Below are 24,417 nucleotides of genomic sequence, written 5' to 3'. Positions count from 1 at the left end.
TATTTTGTCATGTTAGTGTTATATTTAACATTGCCATGAAAGCGTGTGGTTTTGCTAGCCACAACACCAGGCTCTACCCACCATTTTTTCTTAACCAAGTTAGGAAAATGTCAGTTGTTTTCTTATAGTTCGTTTCTGTGTGTGTTACATTGTAATTTGTTTTTTGTAGCACTTCGGTGTTTCTGTTGTTTTGTTGATTTCCCTTTATAGTTGATATGTTTCCCTCGGTTTTATTTTGTAACCAGGATTTGTTTTATGTCAATCGATTTATTTTCTTTCGAACAGCGGTGTACTTCTATTGCCTTTATTTCAGTCATCCCTTCGAATGTTTTGCGGACGCCATCACGTGTTGGTTGCTCGTTATGGGAAATTTGTTAAACAGATAACAACGGTCGAAACTACAATCCCTACCCCTTTTTCCGAATGAGACCTACCGAATTATATTTGTAACCGGGTTGGTACTTAAAGTAGCAACACGACTGGTGCATCATGTGGAGCAGGATCTGTTTTCCAAATGAAAGTACCTGAGATCACCCCCGGGTTTGGTGGAATTCGTGTCGCTCTGTCTTAAGTTTTCTGTAATATTGTGTATCTGTTGTACTTTTTTCATTTTTAGCAATGGTGCGTTCAGTTTATTTTGGATTTATTAATTTCAATGTCCTTCATGTATCTTTCGTCTTTCATTCTATACACAATTTATATGAGTTCAAAAACAAGTTGGGCAGCAAGAGCGCACCGAGCGTGGGCATTCAAAATTTAATAACCATTCCCACTTTTACCGTTCTGTTTTCTAATCTGTGTAACATAAGAATGAGATTTAACAAAGCCTGTTTGACAAATTTGTCCTTTAATTTGTCAGCAGTAAACAATTCAAGCAATTATAAAAATCATTCAATTCGGAAGCCGATATTCTAAATTGTCTGGTCTAGGTAAAGCAATACACGTATTGTTGGTATTCTGAATAAAAAGCAAACAAATCTTTGAGAATGTGCGTCAGAATTATCTTTTATTTGATACGCAATTAATAAGTCAGCTTCAAAAGAATTTATCAATCAATTTCACACATTGATCCGTAAATTACTAATTAATAACGTTATCAGTTGAACAACCGAACGAAGGCCGGGCGTATTGCATTTCCGCTAATTTTTCAAAGTCCCAATACTACGTTTCCGCAAATTTAAAATATACGTTTCCGCAATTTGTATTTATTACTTTTCCGCAAATTTACCTGGTAAATTATAAAGATTTGAATGTACATATATGATAAATTATTTATTTTTTATTTTTTAATAAAGAAAATGTTCTGATCTCAGTATAGCTACAATTTACTAGATATAACTACTGATTCGGGTAAGGATGAGTTAAACTTTATTGAGAAATCTTTGGATTGGCTTACTTGCCAACTGACATGATTGAAGAATGCTTTGTTGAATTAATTGCCGATGCTCCAAATGCATGAGGTCTGCCGATTATATATTGGAATTTTATATAGACGGCAATTGAGATTTCCACCAACCATTTGGGCATCACCCCTGACCCCGAGGATAAGAGAACAACGAATGGTGTCGAGTCTTTTCGTGTCTACCTGAACGAGCAGTTTAATGCTAGCCATCCACCACATTTGTCTTTGAAATTGTCGATGTGTTATTGAAACTGAAGACAATATCTTACATAAAGATGAGAACTCTAACTGTAAAAGCACCCGTTCGGAAATATGAAAAGGAGAAGATGGACTTCCTTCCTGAGCAGAAAACAAAACTTGTAAACGGTGAATGTGCTACTAAGGACTTTGTACGACGTGTTGGCTACAAATATTCTGCCAGAACTGACTTATGAACTCATATCTAGATATTTTTGAACATACGTTTTCATACATTTTAATGACGTATTTTACTTACATGTTATGATAACCTTTAACTTAATACATATTTATTTTTTATTATAGCTTAAATTTTGATCAATAGGTATTCCTGAATTTTTTGCGGAATAGTTACTTTTTTTCCGGAAAAGTAAGATATTCATTTGCGGAAACGTAAACTTTTTTTTTCGGAAACGTCATCTTTTTTTCGCGGAAAAGTAATGCCAATTTGCGGAAACGTAAAACGCCGCGAAGGCCAGTCATTTTCAACGTATACGGATGATCAACAATCATTTTTTTTAACATTATATTTTATTACTACATTTCCGTCTTAATATCATATGGCATTAACATTCAAAATACAAATCAGGTACATAGAAATCGATACCTACTATCTCAAAGAAGGCACAGCTCGGAGATGATTACATAAACTATGACAACACGTCTTGTGAACTAAAGATTAAATTGATTTTCAAATTTCAGATTAATGAAAACGAAAATAATACTTTATATATCCGTTGCAAACGAAACGTGTATTCCGGATCTACGTTCATCACCCACAACATTGCAGGCATGATGTATAAATATATTAACACTTGACTTGGTACAGGTCTTTTAAAATAGAAATAAAATCCATCTAAAGTCCACCTTGCACAAAGGATCCAGCCGTCAAAACTGTGTAAATAATTTTTATCACAGATAAACCACAATACAAATCAATCTAACAAACAGGCAAACAGAAAAGAAACATTACTATCTAGAACTAGAAAAATTTTGGTAAGAGATTCCCTTATGAAACAAGAATATCCATATTAAGAAAAGGGACATTTACTGCTGCTCATTTTTAAGATGTATTATCCAGTGTATATAAAGTGCGAATCCAGCTAGTGCATTTTTACTTGTATATGCGGGTATGTCTATTGTAGAATAAAGGATCATGGGAAAACTGTATTTGTTTACGTTTTGAAAATATCAAGTTAAAGGATTTTAAGTTAAGTTTTAACATATTTTCTTTGTGATATGTCTTTATAATATACAAACATAGCATTAAAGTTCAAATAAGTGTTATAAAAGCATCATAATATAGCATATCGATTATTGAAAGCGATCCATTTTAACTATAGATGCGATGAATTATCTCTGTTAGTGCAGTCATAATTAATGTAGAATTTTCAAAGATGCGAGGAATTTTTATTGTAGAATTATGTGATAAATGCACTTGCAACAAATGAAAAAAAAACTTAGTTGATGACTTTAGGATTTATGATACATGTGTATTTTCAAATTGAAATACAAACTCCTCATTCATTCCTCATCAAACATATATCTTTTCAAACTTGTAACAAAAGCAATTCTCAAAATCTCATATTGTATTCTTCAGATTACGTTTCTCCTTGATTTTAACGTATATAGGGAATCACTGGAGCGTGACAGCAGCGGGCCCTCTTAGGCAGTCAGTGGGCCCCTACTTATGAAAAATTCTAGATCCGCGAATGGATACTACTGCAGAGGAAAAACCATGCACATTTGGGTTATTGTACACGAAATGCATGCTACAACTCATTTTTGTTGATTTTAGACCCTTTGGAACTCTATGTGGGCTATTTCAGCAACTAGACAAAACATCCCCAAACTAGATACACGGTAAGATTCAGCATGTCAACGAATTCCAAATATCTTTATTAAAGGACTTTTGTCTATAAATTTTGACCCCACAAAATTGAAAAAGGGACCAAAAATATAAAACAATGCATGCATCGGATACATTTGTTATTGAAGGCATGACTGTAACAATAGGATGAATATACAAAAATATCTTATTCTTGGGTCTCATTGGGGGGTTCTGATCCCGGATCCCGCTTTCTGTTTTGGCAGATTCCCGCATTCCGCTTACTGTTTTGTCAGATTCCCGTATCCCGCTTATACTATGCAGTTCTAATATTTTGTAATTATCCAAGTCCCGCTAGACTTCATTTCCCGTTTATCACTACACATTAATTTGACTTTCACCTGTCACGCTTGCAAAAAATCGGCAGTCCGGCGTGACGCTTATCCAAATGCGACCCACTATTTTACTCTATTTTGACTCATATTAAGCCCATAATAAATATATTAAAAAAGTAGCGTAGATTTTTTTATCCCTTTTTATCCCGTCTCGTTTCGTTTTTTAACCATATATAGATGTCGTATGTGACAATGAGACAACTCTCCATCCGAGTCACAATTTATAAAAGTAGACCATTATACGTCAAAATACGGTCTTCAACATGGAGTCTTGGCTCACACCGAACAGCAAGTTATAAAGGGCTCCAGTGTAAAACCATTTAAACGGGAAAACAAAGGTTCAATCTTTATCAAGATGTACGTAATTAGTGGTGAAGTGTCATGGAAATGGATAAAAAAAATAAGGATAAAGATCCCTATACGCTTTATAAGAAACTAAATGGAATACATTTGAAATAAATGTTATTTCTTTTGAATTTATAAGAGTGTTTTAAAACCAAACTTTCCTCCGTAAGTTAAATTTTATCAAATCTTTCTCTTACTTTATCTATTGTTTGAGCAAGTCGGCTAAATTAAGGCTTTACAGCTAATTTCCTAATGCATGTAAAGCAAAACTTTGGTTGGCTTGCTTGCTTTGTTTGTATAATTGTTTATATAAACTTTGTAAATAAGATTGACATTTTTAAACAATATGAATAGGCATAGTTTAACCTGTATTTTTAATATTTGAATTAAATTGGGTGTTATCATAATGATTATCCACTAAAAAAAAAACAAGCGAATCAACTAAAGTCTTGCTCTACATGCTTAAAGAAATGAGCTGTAATAGAAAAAAAATTATACAGTGAAAATGCACCGCATATACAATACTAATGATTCGCTCCACAGTGAAAATGAAAGAATAGTATCATTATTCGACAGTAAACATGACTAGCATTACGAAATCATCATAGTGGAATTTAGTTAGATATGAAGAAACTGAATGACAAATAATATTCTACGTTATACAACTTTAATAATTGTATTAAAATGAATATTTTTTACTGCAACAACATCTCACCTGTTAGTTATAAAGCACCTGCACGATCTGTTCGTGAAATGTCATAAATATTCACCTATTTTGGTATATATTTCACAGCTGGATGGCTTTAGGAGCGATAAAACCCCGCTCGCATCTCTAACTTTGTTTTATTAGTATTATGTATTTCTGAACATATACATTTTAACTAATTTTCTTCATTTTCTTCAAAAATTAAAAAAAGTTCGCCTGTTTATTTATCATTCTATATTAGACATTTATGGCATATACAGTAAAAATGATATTTTAGGATCCGCACTTTACATACACTGTTATCGGAGTTAAATAACCACAGTGTAATTAAAGAATTCGTGATTGTTTACAGGACTCTATCATCAAGTTTATATCATTATTGTCTATTTGCATATTTACTTGGTTGCTAGTTTTTTTAGCTTGATCATTTTACTATAATTCGTAACCATGCAAAACAAAAATTTCACAAAAGGTGACCAAAGTTTCACCTTCAACCAGTCGAAAAACATTATTGCCATGGAGTCCTTAGAGAGGGTCAAGTGGAAAATCCTTTCAGCAAAATGGAAAATCGAGGAAAGTCTTAAAGTGAATGTATACATTGTTACATGAATCCAATTTTATAATTGTTTCTTTTTATAATACCTACAGATATTTGGATAAAGTTTGCTAGGTCCTGATATTTAGCTGGATTAAACTTCCAATAATCTGACATTACTTGAATGTCAACAACACTATTGTGGATTGGTTTTATCTCATTTATATTTTCAAACAAATTCATTTTATTTTGTTTTCTCTTTTTAATTAGTGTAAAAGTGCATTTCATTAAAGATCAAGCACATGAAATCTAAATGGATTTAACTTTATGGAGATAGATTAGACCTTTTTTTCTTTCATCTATTATTATAAAACAAAACCTCTCTCCTTATACAACAATGTTTAACAACATTCTTAAATTTGCAGCAAATTAGAAGGTGAAGTGTGAAACTATAATAAAAGATATTATTATTTACATTTATTGAATAGAGAAGGTAAACGGGGGATGTTTTTAAGAAACAGCAACTCAACAAAAGGTCGGATAACAACACAAGGCCACCACGCAGTGAGGAAATCCAACACTTTCATCAACCCTAACCCTAACTCTAACCCTAACCCTAACCCTAACCCGAAGATCACAAGTGAATTTTCTAGCTTTAGACAGACAAGTGAACACGGTAACAAAGAAACACAAGTACAAACAAAAACAATGATTAACAATATCGCATCAAAAAATGCTGGCAGATGTTGAAAGCAGGCTCAAAATACCTAACCTGTTGACTTTTTTGTTATGCCTAAGTATTATATTGAAAATGTAACAAGACAGGCCTATAATTAAACTGAAACTTAAAATAATGCTGGGGTTTTTTTTGGGCTCAGATATATATATGTATAAGTACCGAATGTTATTTTTGTTTCTGATGAACTACTTTTTGAGCATGGTGCGTTTAATAATGTGGGAACATTTTTTTTCTCAAAAAAGTTCTATGAGTGAAAATTCAACCAAAAAAACGTTTACTGCCAAGAAAATTATCGGAACCCATTATTCTTTAGGTTTATTTTTTTCTAAATACCACATCATATCGTTCTCATTTAAGACCTTACAAATCTATTCCTTTTATTAACCATGATCAATATGTGTATCATATTTCGAATGATAAATTGTATATTAGTTTTTCGACAATTTATAATTGTTCATTCATTGACAGTAATTATCAACTAAACAAAACCATACAATGGCGCACAATTCAACAAATTATGTCTCCCACTCTAGTAACGTTGAAACAGTGAACAATAGTAACAAATCAGATATAGAGTTACGTTCATCACATGTCATAATGGATTTTATGTAGGTGAAAATGCATAGGCCATTATTTCTTTAGGTAGTTTTATTACATTACCTCACGTTAAGCATGTCAAACATATTCAAATGCTGTAAGCGAAGAAACAAAAATCGGTAAACATGTATATTATTTCCCATAAAGTCAATACGGCTGGTATGTCATCAGTAAAATAATTTGGTATATCTCAGTCAAAATTTGGGACGAATGGAAGTGAAAGGAAATGCATTCATAATTTATAATGTATTATAGTGTATCTAATTAATAATAACCCACGCATAAGTTACAACTGTAAAAGTCATATGATACTTCAAATTTTAAAAAAAGAATGTTAAACTCGTTTTATATACTTGAATGTACATCATACGTTCTTGTATAATGAAATCCAAAGCTACCTTATTGAAATCTTCAAAAATATAAGTCTCGTTCTCCGATTCGGAGATATTGTTCCACAAGAACGAGACCGGTCCCCACACAGGGCAAGTGCACGTGGAAACCCGTGATGTAGGAATGATTACAAACGTGGTCCATGCTTCTGGCATTAAGGCAACAAACTCGAAAGCTAATAAGCTTGCGATCAACTATCAGTAAATGAAATATTATTTGTTCTTAAAACGTTGAGTCGTAATAAATGAAAAAAATCGGTCATAAAGGAGTCAGTCTAATATATATGCATGCATTTGTTCAATAATTTCCACAACACTATCATTGTTAGAAACTATATCCGTATGATTTTAAATACGTTTGTTTGCCCGTTTTGAATTATATTTCAGTTGTGTCAAAGTCAATCCATGGTATATGTAGTTATGCTTACATTTGTTTTTCGTTTTAAGATTATTTTTTTTTTTTTTTTTTTTTTTTATTTTCAATTGCTTTTTATTCAAGTTGGCCAATATCGTCCCCTTATCAGTGATTGGGAAAATCTACTATAACAGTGCTGGATAAAATTGGAAAAAAAAAATTGTTTATTTACAGAAAAATATGCTATATTACCCCTGATCCTATTTCAGAAAAAAATAAGCTTTAAAAAGTCATGTTCGGTTGTACACAAAATAACAATTCTAATGAAGGGGAAGTAACCCCACTACCTGCCCACTAATACTTGAAGGGAGATTCTAAGACGATACTTTTTTTAAACCAAATATGACCCAATACATTTGAATCCATCAATATGGTTTCATAAAACATGATTGGTTAAGTTAAAACAGGAATGAAAAAGTCAAAGATACTTACAGTTTCAGCAAGGTTATAACCTTAAAATCCAACGATAAATCGACCAGTAAATAGTCAAAAGTTTAACAATGTCAAACTCCTGTAGACACAACAGCTGTTCAACCTAACAGATTAATTTCTGTCGAAAACAAATGTCTAAAATAAAATATCTTTCACAAAATAATCCGTCAGGTTTTTTCTTCAAAGGAAATTATTAAGTGCTGCATGTTTATCAGAAATAAAAAGGGTTTATACAGTACGACTTCAACGGAAAACAATCTTGTCAATCTGACAAGTTTTTTTCTATAATAAAACAAAATGTAATTATCTTTATAAATATAAAGTCCTTCGAAAATAAATTAGTATCCTTAAGCTAAAGTGCATACTCTTCTGACTTCCTATGTGAATATAAAATAAATTTGTAATTTGATGTTGTTGTTATTATATAAGATAATGTTGTCAAACTTCCCTTTACCCATCACATTATGACAGCTTTTGATGTCACCTGAAATAGGTTAATGTGTACAATATCAATTTTATGGTGTAAAATAAAGGTGGTTGACTGAAACAATGTGGTTAAAATATACATTGTAGTATATGCAATTATTTTTATTTTTTTAATTTTAATTTTGCTATTTGGAAATGCATAGAGAGGAGGAAAGTCATTAGTTATTAACTTGCACCTTCTTTTTATCTGTTAAAAATGGACATTAATTCATTAATTCGCTTATTTCTAGTTTACTTTTATAATAATTATTCATATTATATAGAATAGTTTGAAATGAAAGTAAGATGTTATTTCTAATCCTATTCAATTTTATTTAACACTTTGGGCATTGTACAATATAATTTCCTCAAGCATTGTGTATGAATTTGATGTACGACATTTGTACGTTAAAAGAACAGCTGACAATTTTACAGCGAGATAGGGTAAGCGTCGGTAGTTTTATCCCGGATGTTTTAATAATATCACCAGAAACGTACTGTACGGCGCATTTTAACATACTAGTACACAAAAATAAAATTATTTAGGATTTATAAAAAAAAAAGAAGATGTGGTACGATTGCCACTGAGAAAACCCACCACAAGAGAACACGAGACCACATGACAGAGAAATTACAAAAACATATCCCGCGTAGTCAGCTATAAAAGGCAACAAAAATGAAAAATGTAAAACAATTCACACTAAAAAACAAACGGCTTGATTTATGTACAATATGATTAATGAAATGCAGTCTCCTTACTTGGGACCGTCACATACACATAACTATCTTTACGTTACTGAGCCTTATTATTCAACAATAACTGTATGTCTGTTTATGGGGCAGTTTGTTCTGCTGCTATTTATAGTACTAATACATTATTATAATACATTATTTTAGCAAAAACTAATGCAATTTTTAAACTAATATAATGTGCCAAAGTAAATTAACACCCCCGTATTAGCCGATCAAAATATGGCATTTTAACGTGAAGCTACCTATTCACGATGGGTTCCTTTCCAAAACTAGTTTAAAACACCTTTAAAATATATATACATGTATGTTCTGTGAGAGACGTGGTGATTTATTTATTTAGTTACTTGTTATCTTCTAGGTGGTTTTTTTTTCGGGCAACTGGTTGAATATTTGCAGAATATTTTTCTTCGGTTGTTCTATAATTATAGATAATTTGTTGTTTACTCCGGCATTTGTATTAGAAATAGATTCGGTCATACACAATATTCTTCAATAATGAAAGACTACTAAGAGACTCCTCTAGTAAAACCCTTACAAACGGGTACGGTTAGTTTCCATCCCGGGCGTTTGGTATTTACAAAATATTATTTTCATTTTTAGACTAACTTTTGCATTAATGCTTACCTATTAATGCGACAATATTTCCGCTTTCATAATATAAATTTCAACAATGATTTGCTAGTAAAACCATTTGACATGGACAAAATTGAAACTTACCATTGAATTCAGGCACACGAATAGTTTTGATAAGGAAGTAATTTGGATGACAGCAAAGACTAAGGCGGAATTAAGCAATTTAACCAGTAATCCGGATTTTGTTTGATATAACTTAAAATAGCTTACTTGAAGTGGTTTTATGCGAAAGAGAAAATAATCAGGAAAGGCTGTCTAAATTTGTTTTTAATCTATAAATATAGAATAATGTTGTAGGAGTTTTTAATTGTAATTTTTCTCTTGTTATATAATATTAAAAGTTCAAGGTTCACAACTCAATAACAAAAAAAAATCTTAACTTATAGTAAATAAGAAAATGTTAAAAAGGTTAACTTATAATAACATCTATATATAAAATGTATATAAGAACTTTTTTATCTGTAGGTACTGAGTTCCTCTTATGTATAAGTTGTTTGTAAACGCCTATAACATGACCGTAAAATATGATTTAATTCTTTAACATGGTTTCTATTTTCTGTTTTAATGGCACGATATATGAGCAAATGAGCACAGCTAGGTTTTTGACTTGGATCTTAATTGATTCTTAGGTTCATACGATACAGTTATGATCTTATATTAAAATTTTGATGAAAATTTGCATGTAGGCTATTTTAATTAATTCAAATATGTAATAAAAATATACCTTCATGTGTTAATTTTTGTGAAAAATTAGGTCGAAATTGCAAATATTTGTTCAAAACAAAACTGTGTTTATTGACGTATTTTTCGAAACAATAACATAACTTCTTGTTTTCAAAGATAAACACAAGCTGGGTTTTTATCAATTATTTGTAATAACTTTTCTATTTAAGGAATGACTGTAATATGTTTTCTGTCTATGAAGAAATAACATTAAAAGGTGCACACTTAGTTACGCGCGTAGCGGGTTATTTAACAGTGTGCACCACATTTTTTTTGTTATTTCGAATAGACAGAAAAAAATATTACAGTCATTTTTTATAATTTGAATCTATTTTAAAGCGTAGAAAACCATGAAAAAACGTTGATGGCGTCAAGGTCAATGGGCTGATAACAAAATAACGTCCGCCAATAAAAAGACGCGTTACATCGAAAATTAAATTATATATCATATCAATCATATCATATGTATCATATCAATTTGTGCATTTTTTCGTACAAATAACCTTTGTTTATCAAATGTTTTTTTTATGAAAATTGGTACAAATAAGCTTCCAAAATATGCATCTTTTTCCGATGTTTCACAGTTTTACGTCGCGAAAACAACGTTTTACGTTAGCAACGTCATTACCTCCCCTGTAATTGTATTGTATGTCCTTTCTATCTTTAATGGGTCCGTTTCCTTAATTGCTTGTTCAGCGACAAATATTTCCAGTGTATTTATATTAATGGAAAAAGTGTTTGCCAAGAGTTAAAAAAGGGAGCATGGGACCCCAAACTATGCAATAAACCATTTATGTAGGTCCATAAGGGAACATGTAAAGTAGTAAGTAAGTAAAAAGTTTATAAGGGATTATGCATTCTGGGCCCCTTCATCCGACTGTCACGTTTCTCTACTAAACACATAGTGCGTAAAAAGGGTAAACCATTTGGCCTTCAAATAAGTCTCGTTCGATACACTCGGATACTGACTAGATTTTTACAAAACATTTTTTTTTAATTTTCTCTTAATGACTTTGATATATTGATCTGGTTCACTTTGATAAATTTCGCCTTATAATATTTTGATTTTACTGTTCTGTGATTATTTAGGTCGTGAATTTTTACTGAGCTTTCGAGGATTTCGTTTTGAGTGTTCATGCCGAAAGTTGGTAATTAACAAGAATGTGTCCATAGTACACGAATGTCCCACTAGCGCTATCGTTTTCTATGTTCAGTGGGCGGTGAAATAAGGGGTGAAAACTGTAATTTCGTATTACAGTAGAAAGATAATATCATAAGGAACATGGTTACAAAGTTTCATTCAAGTTGATTGGACATTTGATAACTTCATCAAAATCTACTTAACATAAAGCGGGACAAATAGACGGACGGACGAACGGAAGGATGGACAAACCAGAATACATTACTTTAACATATTGTACCTATTGTAGGGAGACATTTTCCGATTTACCAAGAACACTACCAATCTTTCGTATTTTTTTCTTCCATTTTTGTTAATGTGCTTTGTCTCTATTACATTTTTGTGTCTGTTTGTTATGTTCACACATCGTTGACAATATAATTGAATTTGATGCGACTGGTATAAAAGTGAGAGCTATAAAACCAGGTTTAATCCCCCATTTTCTACACAATAAAGAGTCTGTACCAAGTCAGGAATATGACAGTTGTTGTCCATTCGTTTTGAATTTACCTCAGAGTTCAGTATTTTTGTGATTTTACTTTTTCAAGTGCATTTATAAATATCTGGCATGCACCAGATTGCCTTAACAGTGCAGTCAAGTCTATTTCAGATACACGAAACTTTGTATAGGGAAGTAATTTCTGGATCAGGAAAGACAATACCGGATTTAAACAATTATTCACCCTGTAATCTGTATCTTTGATCTTCGTTGGAACTTAAAATATCTTACAGTAAGTGGTGAATGATGAAAGAGCAAATGATCAGGAAATGATAAAACTTTTCAACAAAATTAAAAAGTTCTTGATATAGAAAGTCGGATGAGTTCAATATTTATATTTTTTCTCTTGTTATGTAACAAAGAAAGGTTGAGTGTACCCGTACAATATAAAACCCCAAATAATAATCCGTTAGCTGGTCTCGTTAATGTATCTAATGGGTTTGAAATACCCTTTGGTATCTTTGGCCTATATTTTAAAAAGTGTGGTGGAAGAAATGGTTTCATTTTGAAGTACATGAATTTAGAGAACTGTTGACAGGTTTAAGGTTGTTTTTCCTCAAAATTCTATATAGATACTGACGTATTCTAAAAAGAGAATTATATATAGAAATATAGAATTATAGTAGACTAGTTTTTTAGTTATTTATCTTGTGCATATTTCCTATAGTCTATACCAATACGGCAATTAGCACAGCATAATATATTGCTAATTGATTATTTTTTGTGTAACGTTCAGCTAAGAGGGTTCGTCAGAGCGCGTAAGATATTTGACCTAAAATAAGTTATGTTTGGAACCCTCGAACAGTTATTGTAATAGCACTTCAATATGCAACCACCATACCACTATTCCTCCACGAAGCTTTAGATTTAAACTCTTTATTTCGACGTTGCATATCTACGAACTCGCACATCACGATGAAAGGATTTTACTCAGTACTGAAGGAATGGAGTAGCCATTTTGCTTGAGGTGTCCGTTGTCAGGGACGAAATTACATCGTCTCTAACTTTGGAAGTCTTCTGTGAACTAACGAATAGCCAATGGAAATGTCGTAATATAGTCTCATGATGCTTGATAAGCCAATTGAATTTATGCAGTTTACATATCACTTTTTTGTACCATTTTCATTGTAGTGGGAAACAAGAAATATTGAATGTGATTGATATATGATAAAGTTTAACTATAAAACAAATGTATGTGAACTTCCACGTAAAAAACAATCCTTTAAAATATCAAAATGTTCATTATGTACTACTATAACATCATCATCTTCCCCGTACTATAATTCCCGACATTTCCTGGATTCACTGAGTTTACAACGAGACCTGTCGTTGAAACGTTTGCCACCGCATGGCACAAGATGAAAACGGCGATGGACAAATGCAAACAAACATTCACTAGAAGGATTCTTAAAGAACAAATTTAGTACACTAATTATTATGATTATTTTAACTGTTGAAGAAAAGTAAAATTTACATATGGGAACGCTTGAAAATTTAAAAAAGAATATCATGGCTTTATCAGTTTACTTGTGTACACGTGCTCCAAGTGATATGTACTGATTGATTACAATCTGGTAAGCTTCGGTAACAAAGTCGAAATTAATAAGCTTGCGATCAACAATTACTGAATAAGTATTATTGGTTCAAAATATATAAAAGATTCGTATATAAATGTAAGAAAACGTTCTTATGTATAACTCATCATAGATACCAGGATTGAAATTTACACTTTGAGCCAGACGCGCGTTTCTTCTACATAAGACTCACCGGTGACGACCGAATCAACAAATGTTAAAAAGGCCAAATAGAGTACGGAGAATTGAAAACCAAAACTTCCTAAAATTTTGCTAAGTATAGCTAAGGTACTAGTAATCTATTTCTGGGGTAGAAAAGCGTTTTCATTCAAAAGTTCAAAGTTTTGTAAACAGTTAATTTATAATTATGAACATATCAATGATAACTCAGGTCAACACACTATTGCTGACTACTGGGCTGGTGATACTCTCGGGGAATTAAAACTCAACCAGCAGTTGCATTGCCACAATGATTGTAAATAAACTCATCATAGATACCAGGATTCGAAATTTATAATTGCGCTAGACGCGCGTTTCGTCTACAAATACTCATCAGTGACTCTCGAATAAAAAAAAGTTAAAAACGCATATAAAGTACGAAGTTGAAGAGCATTGAGATACAAAAATTCCTAAAAGTTTTGCTAACGTACTTTAGTATAAATGTACGCATTGGTTCTTATTCAATAATTCTGATAATATAATAGTAACAAGAAACTTAATTGTTTCATATGACTTTAAAATCACTTTTAACATCGTTTTCTGACATAAAGATTGCGTAATTCACTTTACCTAGTATCTGTAGTTTAACAATTATCAAGCTTTCGTAAATATATTCATTTTATTTTGAAAAGATATATTAACTTAATTTAAAATAAATTGTGCATCCACTATACACATATTTATCAATGCCATGTCGCACCTTAGTTTCGTTCTTAGATGTATTTAAAATAAACAAACTTACCTTAGACTAAACATGGTGTGTGGCTTTCAACATCGAAACAAAGACAATAAGTCTTTTCGTGACATATTAACAAGAATAGTTATGTTAACTTACTTTGAACAAGAACGTGTCACGTGTAAAATCATATTTTAACTAAAACAGGTGATAAAACATGGATTCATGTACATTAATTCACTGATTTTATCGCCAAAACATATCAGATTTAATAACAAAATTGCCCTTCATTTACTTTAAAAGCTTTATAAATTTTTTTTAATTTGATATTTCAGTGTCTTATACAGGGGCTACATGTTACTACGGATTTGTGTATTAACAGCTAGAGTTTTTACAATGAGAGATACAGAGAAAAATTGCAATGGGAAGGGATACTATATTTTATTCGGATTCTTCAAAGGGATCAGTGCACATATTTTCTGTCTGTGTTTTATATATCATGAGCCGCCAGTCGATTAGGATATCGGGCACTTACATGGAGTATGGGCCATATCCCATGAGGCACGAAAAACTTGGCAATTTTATTACACTGGAGCGTCCTGATTAAGAAGTTTTAATTCTGATCTATCATTCTGTTCATTAGATATATGGGCTCATATACCCTATTAAGATATCCAATCAAGTTATAGGATTACCCGGGATATTTCACTCCAGTGTACTATAGAACTATATTGCAATTTGAAGGGATGCTGCAATCGATAAAAAGGTGACATTTGGTTGAGTTCAATATCTTAGTATAGCTGCTATCAATATCTATATAGCAGCTAGTCTATATCTACATGTTTAATAGTCAAAATCTACGTAGCACTACGTAGCAGCTACGATGTTGAACGCGGCCCAGGGTTGAGTTCAATATCGTAGCAGCTACGTAGCGGCTGTGTAGCTGCTATCAATATATATGTAACAACTTGTATTTAGCTACACGTTCAATAGTCAAAATCTACGTAGCACTACGTAGCCGCTTCGATATTGAACGCAACCCTGGGACTATTGAAGAACGTGTAGCTAGCCTACATATATATTGATATCAGCTACGAAGCAGCTGATATTGAACACGACCCTGGTATCGGTACTGGAAAATGATTTGAAATCGCATTACTAGTATTGTTGTTAACTTAGTGTAAACCATCCTACAGTATGATATTACAAGATGTTTGTTCATCTTACTTGTCTTTGTTGTTGGTTTCATTTTAAAATTATAATACATGGAACCTGATTTTCTAACGTTCAAATGAATCATTTATAAAACTTCCCATTAATAAACTGCGTTACTTTCCATATCGGAATTAGGGGCTGAAGAACCCTCTTCTAGAATTCTATCTCTTCTACTATTTACGGACCGTCATAATTTTGTTGATCGTTGTGGAATGTCAACTTTTCGTTGGACGCCTTTTGTGAAGCAAGAACTACCTAACCTTTCTAATTTCACAATCGGTTTTGAAAGAATCCTTCTTCCAAAATCGTTTGTTTTCTTTGCAAAGTTTGGTGAATTACCATTTGCATATTTAGCTATTAGTTTGGCTGGGATAGTGTTTGGTTTTTATATCCCTTTTGTATGTCCTACTTCTCTTTTCTGTTGTTCAACCCCAACACAGTCTTTATAAAACCATGATCATTTAGAGGTTACCATATTGTTAAGGCGTTTGTCTGTGTTCCAGGACCGCCTTTATGTTTCAAGTGTATCAATTTGAACGTTTGGGCGTTTTTTGATTTTGATATAGTTTGAAGGTCAAGGATGTATAAATATCTTATTACACGAGGAACGCTCTCAAAGTATTCAAAATACTTCCCTGGCTTTTATGTGACCTGAATATTCCAGTTGTTAAATTTCACTCACTTCGATTGCTATATTCCCTGGAGAACAATGGCCGTTAAGGGCGCCGTATTCGAATTAGCTTTCATATTGTTTTCATATTGTTTTATTTACTTTTAACCATTCAATATCTTTGCCATACAACATTTACTTTGGCATTGCCCTCAGTTAGCCTCAGTTAGCCTGTACTGATGGCGGATATACAAGTATAAATATGACGAAAAACTTGCATTATAAAAAAAACTATACATTTTTTTTTATTTTAATCAATAATTTATCAAAAGAACGAACATATAAAGAACATTCATAGGGAGAGGACGTCTCTAATGTTGTTACAACTTGCGTCAAATCTTTTTTTTCTATTTCTTAAAATTAAAAAAAAAGTATTGGCATACACATTTTCTTTCTAAAGATCAGATTGTATACATATATGTATAGATGTTGAATAAAACCAAAAAAGGTTGTATCCGATATTGTCATGGGATTATAGGCTCGAATATTCAACTACATTAATATTCGTTCATTCAAGGTTAATTAGAGTTTTGTCTACGGTCAAGTACAACATTAAGAATATCTCCGAAATCAGAAAGATATGAAGAATTATACTGCAAAAGAAATTGAGACACTTGGTATGGGTTTAACCGTCTTCAAAATTCTAAATAAATATGTTTAATATTTATGTTTAGACGACTGCAATGAAGACGGAATCCCCTGTCCGGCGTGTAATAGTTGTTTCTGTCAGAGCTCATTAGACGGAACCAATAATGATCCTTGTGCTTAACCTTGTCATAGACAGATGTTCCTATATACAGTGTAATTAACATAAATTGATAGTTCTTTAAAGATGAAACATTAAATGAAACATGTGAAGCAGAAGACGGCGGATGACGTAGGGAGAATGAACGCTACCATTGAGATGTTGCATATCGTGACAGGTGGCTTTAAAGAATCGTTTATCTATGTTATTGATAAGTTCTATATAATGTGAGTAATTAAAACGTAGAAACGCACACTATTGATCGAGTAATATGTATCTTCTTAATAGCCTGTAATGACAAGAGATCTTTCTGGTGTCTGGTTGTCTTTTCTGTTCATTTGTGTAGTTGTATACGGTTATGGTAATTATGAAGTTTGAAATTTTCTGTGTTTTTAAAATTGCGTTAAATTTTTTTACTGAACCACAAGTCCGCACACATTATAAATTTGGTCTTCCACAAACTATATACAAGGCTTGTCCAGTTAGGAATTCAACCCAGGTTACGGTTCTACAAAAAAAAATATTTGGTATAAACATGTCAATTATAAAATGTAGTGTTAATGAAAGTTTGTGCAGTGCTTTAAATATTACAGTATAAGAAGGCATGATTAACAAATGAAACGGAAAAGGTATATTATTTTGACCATTGCTTTAATTCAGTTAATGCAACCATGTGTTTCGAGTTGCCGCGCTTTTGTCGCCTCTAAAGTTTTTACCGATTTGTTTTTATTCTGTGTTATGCTCTAAATTTTGTTCATCTGATCGATTTGGTGTATATTTAGATGTTGAGCAATCACAAAATTAGTTCAAACATTCACAATTAAATGTGCAAGTTACATATCGAGTAACTACTAGTATGTCAGTGGTGCAAGTATAAAGGTTTGAATTCTATTAAATCACGCAAAATGCGTGGAGCTAGGACAAGGGGCTAGCATTACTTTTCACACTATTGAAATCACGCTCACTTTTCAAATATAAATATTGCTATTTTGATTGATATGAGTACATTTTTTGTGTTTAATCAAATCGTTATACAATGTTTAAATTAAACATAATGGTACAGTATTAAAGTTGACACCTTTATTCTTCACCATATACATTTGTATGTTTCCTCCATTTTAAATGAAAATTTGTAGAAGGTTTGCAAATTTATTGTTTAAGTTTTGGTCAAAAGTGTTCATGTTGGGAAGGAAAAAATAAAAGTTGAAAACTATATTTTTTTTTAAACTGCAAAAGCAAGCAAAAGTACTAACTCCTTTGTAAATGAAAGTTTCCTTTTATGCCAATCAGTTATCTGATTTCAATAACCTACGTACATATAGTCATTTGTCTAGTTTTGTTTCAAAATAAACATGTGTGGTACAGTATAAGGCTGTCCTATGCTTATATTTACTTCATTCAAATACAGAAATGCACGCTAATCGTCCAATGATCTGTAAACAGTTGCTCAGCATAGTTATAACTGTTTTCAATGTTTTCATTTCAGATTACATTTTTTTTTAAGAGATAAATTTACCATGCAGATATTCAAATGCAATACGCGCCTCAATTATCCAATAGTTATCAAAGGTACCAGGCTTATAATTTATAGATTCAGATTCAATATTTTATTAATTTATATGCCAGGCACGCGTTTCGTCTAGTACATATATGACTAATCAGTAACGCTCAGATCAAAAATGTCTGAAAGCCAAAACAAGTACAAAGTTGAAGGGCATTGAAGAACCAAAATTCCAAAAAGGTTTTGCCGAATAAGGATAATGTAATATATGCCAGGGATCAACAAAAAAATCTTAGTATTTAGAATAATTCATAATTTTGCAACCAGTAAACTTATAAAAATGACCAAATAATGGTATTCCTGTCACACCGAAGTGATGACTACTGGGCTAGGGATACCCTCAGTGACATCGACCCAGTGGTGTAAATAGTTATCAAAGGTATCAGGCTGGTACCTGTACTAAGTCAGTAATATGACAGTTCATGTCCATTCGTTTTTGGTGGGTTTTATTATTTGATTTTGCCATGCGATTATGTACGAACTTTCCGATTAGATTTTCCTCTAAGTTCAGTATTTTTGTGATTTTACTTTTTGATATTAATTTTACTTGCCCTTTGTTTTTCTTGTCATGGTCCATTACCATTTGTGCAGCTACATCTGCATGAAGATTTAAAGTCGACGAGTCAGTTCTGTACGAAAAAAAGACTGCACATTTTATATTTATAGATGATAAGTGTTGATGAAACTTTAAATCATGCTAATTTTAAAGCCGGCATGGGAATATAAGTAATATAATGATGATTTTTTTTTCTGTGACTGTAGGTTTTCTCTGACGTAATTAAGTCCTTTTGCGTGTTTGGGCAGATATTCCTCATAGCTTGCAAATCATAAATTCTAGAATTTTTTTTTTAAAAGTTTTTGGGAATAAGAAAGTGCTTACTATAAATTCTTTGAAATGAATAACTAAACGTTCGAAAATTAGTTTGATTTACGAGTTTTTAAGCTGGGAATAAATATCGATCACAAGAACAAAGCAAGTTCGCGAAAAGATGAAAGAAAACACAGTTGTTCGATAGACATTGCTCAGAGTATAAACTTCAAAGAAAGACAACTCTTTTCTTTCTATTGATTATATAACAACTAAAGTCAGTTCACACCATGGCGTTGTTAGTTTATTTTTCGAATTATGAGTTTGAATGAGCCTCAGACTGGTATCTTTTACCGAAGTGTTTTGATTGATTGATCGATTAATAAAAAAAAACTTTCGAAGAAAGAAATTCATATTCATCAATCGTTTTAAAAAATGCACTACATTAAATGATCAATACTGACACATCTAATCTTTTGTACCAGTTTCTGTATGCTGTCAAGGCTTTAGTATGTGTTACTAAACCATCACCATCGTCATCCATGTGTGAGAATACAGCCTTCGCATGAACTATTTCCTTTTCTGTCAGCATGTCTAATAACTCATCCTACGAATTAACATCTAAATATATCAATAGAGTTGGAGTTGGCATATCAAACCAACTACATCTTAAAATCAGAGCATTCTATAATCATAGAAAAACTGGTGAAAATCAACATGGTAAAAATCAATAAGACTGTATATTTCATAGTCAGTGGAATGGCTATGGAAAAAAAATGATTTTCCCGGTATAATAGATATTCGTTGTAAATAAATAACACTGCATAAAGGAAATGTGTTGCGTAAATTTATAGAATTCCTGATATGAAAACTGAAATCTAAATTTTATATTTCAACATTACATCTGGTTTAGCAGTTACACTAAGGTTTGTATTTCCTATCATGATTTTCTGGATAGAGGGATGCTGCTCACAAAGAATCTATTAAACCAAGAGTTCCGAATGGTAAAATCATTACTTCGTAAATTTTACGTAAACCATCACGGGTCGGTTGATTGTTATGAAATAACGTTTCACAGATGATATCGGACATGTTCCTTACAGTCCCCTTCCTTTTTCGCGAATGTGACCTACCAAATTAGACTATTTACCGGACTTGTTATGTCATAAGCAACACGACGGTTGCCACATAGGGAGCAGGATCTGCTACCTTCCGGAGCACCTGAGACCACCCCCAGTTTTTGATAGGGTTTGTGTTGCCTAGTCTTTAGTTTTCTGTGTTGTGTCTTATGTACTATTATTTGTCTGTTTGTCTTTTTCTGTTATAGCCATGGCGTTGTGAGTTTATTTGCGATCTTTGAGTTTGACTATACCTTTGGTATTTTTTTACCTTCCTTATCTATGCTCTCTTAACTTACCGTTGGCCTTTTTGCTAGAAGCAACCTAGCTTCATGACTGAGGAATTCCCACCAATTTATACGTCCATCTTTGTCCGTATCTATTTTCTTAAACTGTAAAACGATTTGTTGTTTCCCGCTGTCTGTTGATGCCATGTGAACCGTTTGATTTTTGTAATTTACAAATTCTTCTTGCGAAATGTATGAATCTGAATTATAAAAATATCATGTGTATACTCATAATTTAAGAATAGATACTATTTTGAAAATGTAAGATTACAATTTTATAATATTTTAAAAATTCCGAAGTAAAATTGTCTAGAATGGGTATCACATGTATTTATCTTAGCGCTTTAAAATCATGTCAATTTTTTTCTATGCAAATATATATGAAAAAGAAGATGTGGTATGATTGCCAATGAGACAACTATCCACAAGAGATCAAAATGACACAGACATTAAGGACTATAGGTCACCGTACGGCCTACAACAATGAGCAAATCCCATACCACATAGTCAGCTATAAAAGGCCCCGATATGACAATGTAAACCAATTCAAACGAGAAAACTAACGACCTTAAAGCATAATTACCGCCATTGGAGTCTACTTCATCAAATATATCAAAAAGAGTTGAGGTTTCTTTGTCGGTTAGAAGATGAGATAAGTTTGCCTGAAAAGAAAGAGAAAATATACATATTAAAAGATAGCCATTGATGTGATCGGTGCTAAACTATGACGCTATCTGATACAATTAATCGTCAAGATAGAAGCTATTATTGTTTATCGTACTACAAGAAATTTAAGACGGCACTTAAACAATGAAAAATACACGTTTTCATTTTTTAAAATGAAAGTAAAAAAATAAAACACACAGACAAAATCAAATACACATGTACACACATGTTAATAGTTTGCAAGAAAAGGAATATTCTTTTCAAGAATAATAGCACTGACTGAGTTTATAGTCTGTACACCGTTTTCGATACAAATGTATTCATGGTATTATGTAGTCATACGCTATATGCTTGTACTTGAGACTCAATGCATATTCTGCTTTCCAAAAACTGGTCTCGAACGTCCATGAACATGGTTAATCCTGACACACGCGTCGTGCACACGAAAATTGATATCATACGGTTTGTTTTGTTTCGCATTTTAAAATTTATAGCTGGTTTTCATCCGTTCTTGGTGTGTTTTGATATCATCTATTTTCCATAAGTTGCTGCATTCTTAAGTTTCAGTCCCTTTTTTTAACAATAACACAGAGAAATGTATTGCGCCCACCCCAGAAGTACATTCTTTCAGATTGATGATCCTAGTTGCTCCTGTCGTAGCCGAATTAATTTGAAGTTCAAAAAGATTTCCTGTCTTCTAATGAAAGTAAGGTTTCAACTTTATCAACCGAAACTAATATTGAAATAATATTGTATTAGACTGGTATTTTTAAGACATTTTTATTGACCATGAAGTGTTTGTATATTTCACTTTCCATCCACATGTTTGTCTGTACGAAATTATTGAAAAAGCTGTATCGAGATAGCTGATTTTAATGTTATTCAAAAAAGCTCCGAACATGAATGCTTGTAAGTAAATTGATTTGTACTTACACATTTATAACAGCTCCTGAGTAAATTGATTTGTACTTACACATTTATAACAGCTCCTGAGTAAAATTGATTTGTACTTACACATTTATAACAGCTCCTGAGTAAATTGATTTGTACTTGCACATTTATAACAGCTCCTGAGTAAATTGATTTGTACTTACACATTTATAACAGCTCCTGAGTAAATTGATTTCTACTTACACATTTATAACAGCTCCTGAGTAAATTGATTTGTACTTACACATTTATAACAGCTCCTGAGTAAAATTGATTTGTATTTACACATTTATAACAGCTCCTGAGTAAATTGATTTGTACTTGCACATTTATAACAGCTCCTGAGTAAATTGATTTCTACTTACACATTTATAACAGCTCCTGAGTAAATTGATTTCTACTTACACATTTATAACAGCTCCAGCCACTATTTGTATGTCTTCTATCCATGGTTTCCTTGTCAAATTGGGAACATTCTGAATCACTCAACAATTGTACACATTTTTTATGGAAGGCACGGGTACACACGCGACAAGGATATACATCCACCTTACTAAAGTGAGGAAAAGGCTCTTCGCAAACAAAACAGTACTCATCGTGACCATTTTTATTGAGCTGTAAGTAATAATAAAAAAAAACATAACATTTTGGTATAATAAATTGTGATGTTTTTTTCTCCCAGTAGAAACCTTTACAATCTGTATATGAAGCTACTCGATGATTTCATCGTGGTTTTACAATGAGTTGTAGGGACTAATCCGTGAAGTAGCGACAACAACACAACACACATTTATTTTTTTTTAGGTCAAAATGGTTTCATCACCAACAAATAAGTGACTTTGTTTTTCGTTTGCCTTGCTCTTAATTTCCTCGAGGTGGAAAAAGTGTCGTGTAAATTTAAATGAGACTATCAACACAAAGATTTGCCATCTACACCAAATTTCTTCTTTTTTTTTTTTTTACAAAACACGTACATGAAAATGGTTATTCCGGTAACACGTGTCGTGTTCACGAGAATCAATATCAAACAGATTGTTTTTATTATTATTGTTGTCAAATGTCTTATTAAATGGTAGAAATAAAGATTTGTTATTAAAAATTTTCTGAACCTACCGTGTATTCTACGTCTCTAGTTTTTGGCGCCGTTACTATAGAAACTTTTCGTACTCTAAACTGATACCGCTCCGTTATGTCTATGTCTTCTTCGTCTTCTTTCAAATCTTCCACCATGTGTTCAACAAATTTAATCAGTTCAGCACGTTCCTTGTTGTGATCTTTACAATGTTTTGCAAAACTACCGATTACTTTTGCTTTTGGAATGAAGGAATCCCACAAACTTGTTTCGGCCATTATGGAACAAAATATGAAATGACAGTTTTTACAGCACGCAATTGCAATTAAGCAGCAAGCACAAGAATTTGAAAGATTGACTAAAAATCTGTATGTGAAGTGCCATAAAATATTTAAAGATGTTATGTAATAATAATTTTGAAGCTTAGGATTATCCATTGGTTAACGCGTCAATGGTAAAACGTGATCCCATAGTTATGAGACTTTAAATCAAGTGTAAATGATTGACTTTAACTTCTTTGTATTTATTTTAGTGATTTAGAATCCAAATAGTTTTGCAATATAATATAGTATTATTTTATATTTTCAGACAATAATATTTACA

General features: G+C 32.1%; 2 protein-coding genes across 2 annotated transcripts in view; both read right to left on the bottom strand.

The window, feature by feature from the left end:
- Positions 1-8,408, bottom strand: part of LOC134687791 (prostaglandin E2 receptor EP4 subtype-like) — a 28,820-nt gene extending 20,412 nt beyond the window's left edge. The window contains exon 1 of the mRNA XM_063548249.1: positions 8,021-8,408. The gene's annotated coding sequence lies outside the window, so the exon portion shown is untranslated. The remainder of the gene's footprint in view (positions 1-8,020) is intronic.
- An 8,438-nt stretch (positions 8,409-16,846) lies between these two features.
- LOC134687780 (PHD finger protein 24-like) lies at positions 16,847-24,207 on the bottom strand. Its single transcript, XM_063548240.1, has 7 exons — positions 23,856-24,207; positions 23,148-23,357; positions 21,730-21,808; positions 21,159-21,346; positions 20,206-20,348; positions 19,485-19,562; positions 16,847-17,880 (listed from the first exon to the last, which is right to left on the bottom strand). Exons 1-7 carry the CDS (start codon positions 24,090-24,092, stop codon positions 17,811-17,813), a joined length of 1,005 nt encoding a protein of 334 aa, XP_063404310.1. The 5' UTR covers positions 24,093-24,207; the 3' UTR covers positions 16,847-17,810.
- Between the last annotated feature and the right edge of the window lie 210 nt (positions 24,208-24,417).

Source organism: Mytilus trossulus, chromosome 1 (assembly GCF_036588685.1).
Source record: "Mytilus trossulus isolate FHL-02 chromosome 1, PNRI_Mtr1.1.1.hap1, whole genome shotgun sequence".
Lineage (NCBI taxonomy): Eukaryota > Metazoa > Mollusca > Bivalvia > Mytilida > Mytilidae > Mytilus > Mytilus trossulus.
Note: the sequence above shows the minus strand (reverse complement) of the source record. Positions and strands in the feature narration are given on the sequence as shown.

Coding starts and splice junctions, on each gene's coding strand:
- LOC134687780 (XM_063548240.1), bottom strand. CDS start 24,092: ATGGCCGAAACAAGTTTGTGGGATTCCTTCATTCCAAAAGCAAAAGTA. Junction 23,358..23,855: donor CTAGAGACGTAGAATACACG/GTAGGTTCAGAA, acceptor TATTACTTACAG/CTCAATAAAAATGGTCACGA. Junction 20,349..21,158: donor TTCTAGCAAAAAGGCCAACG/GTAAGTTAAGAG, acceptor GTTAATTCGTAG/GATGAGTTATTAGACATGCT.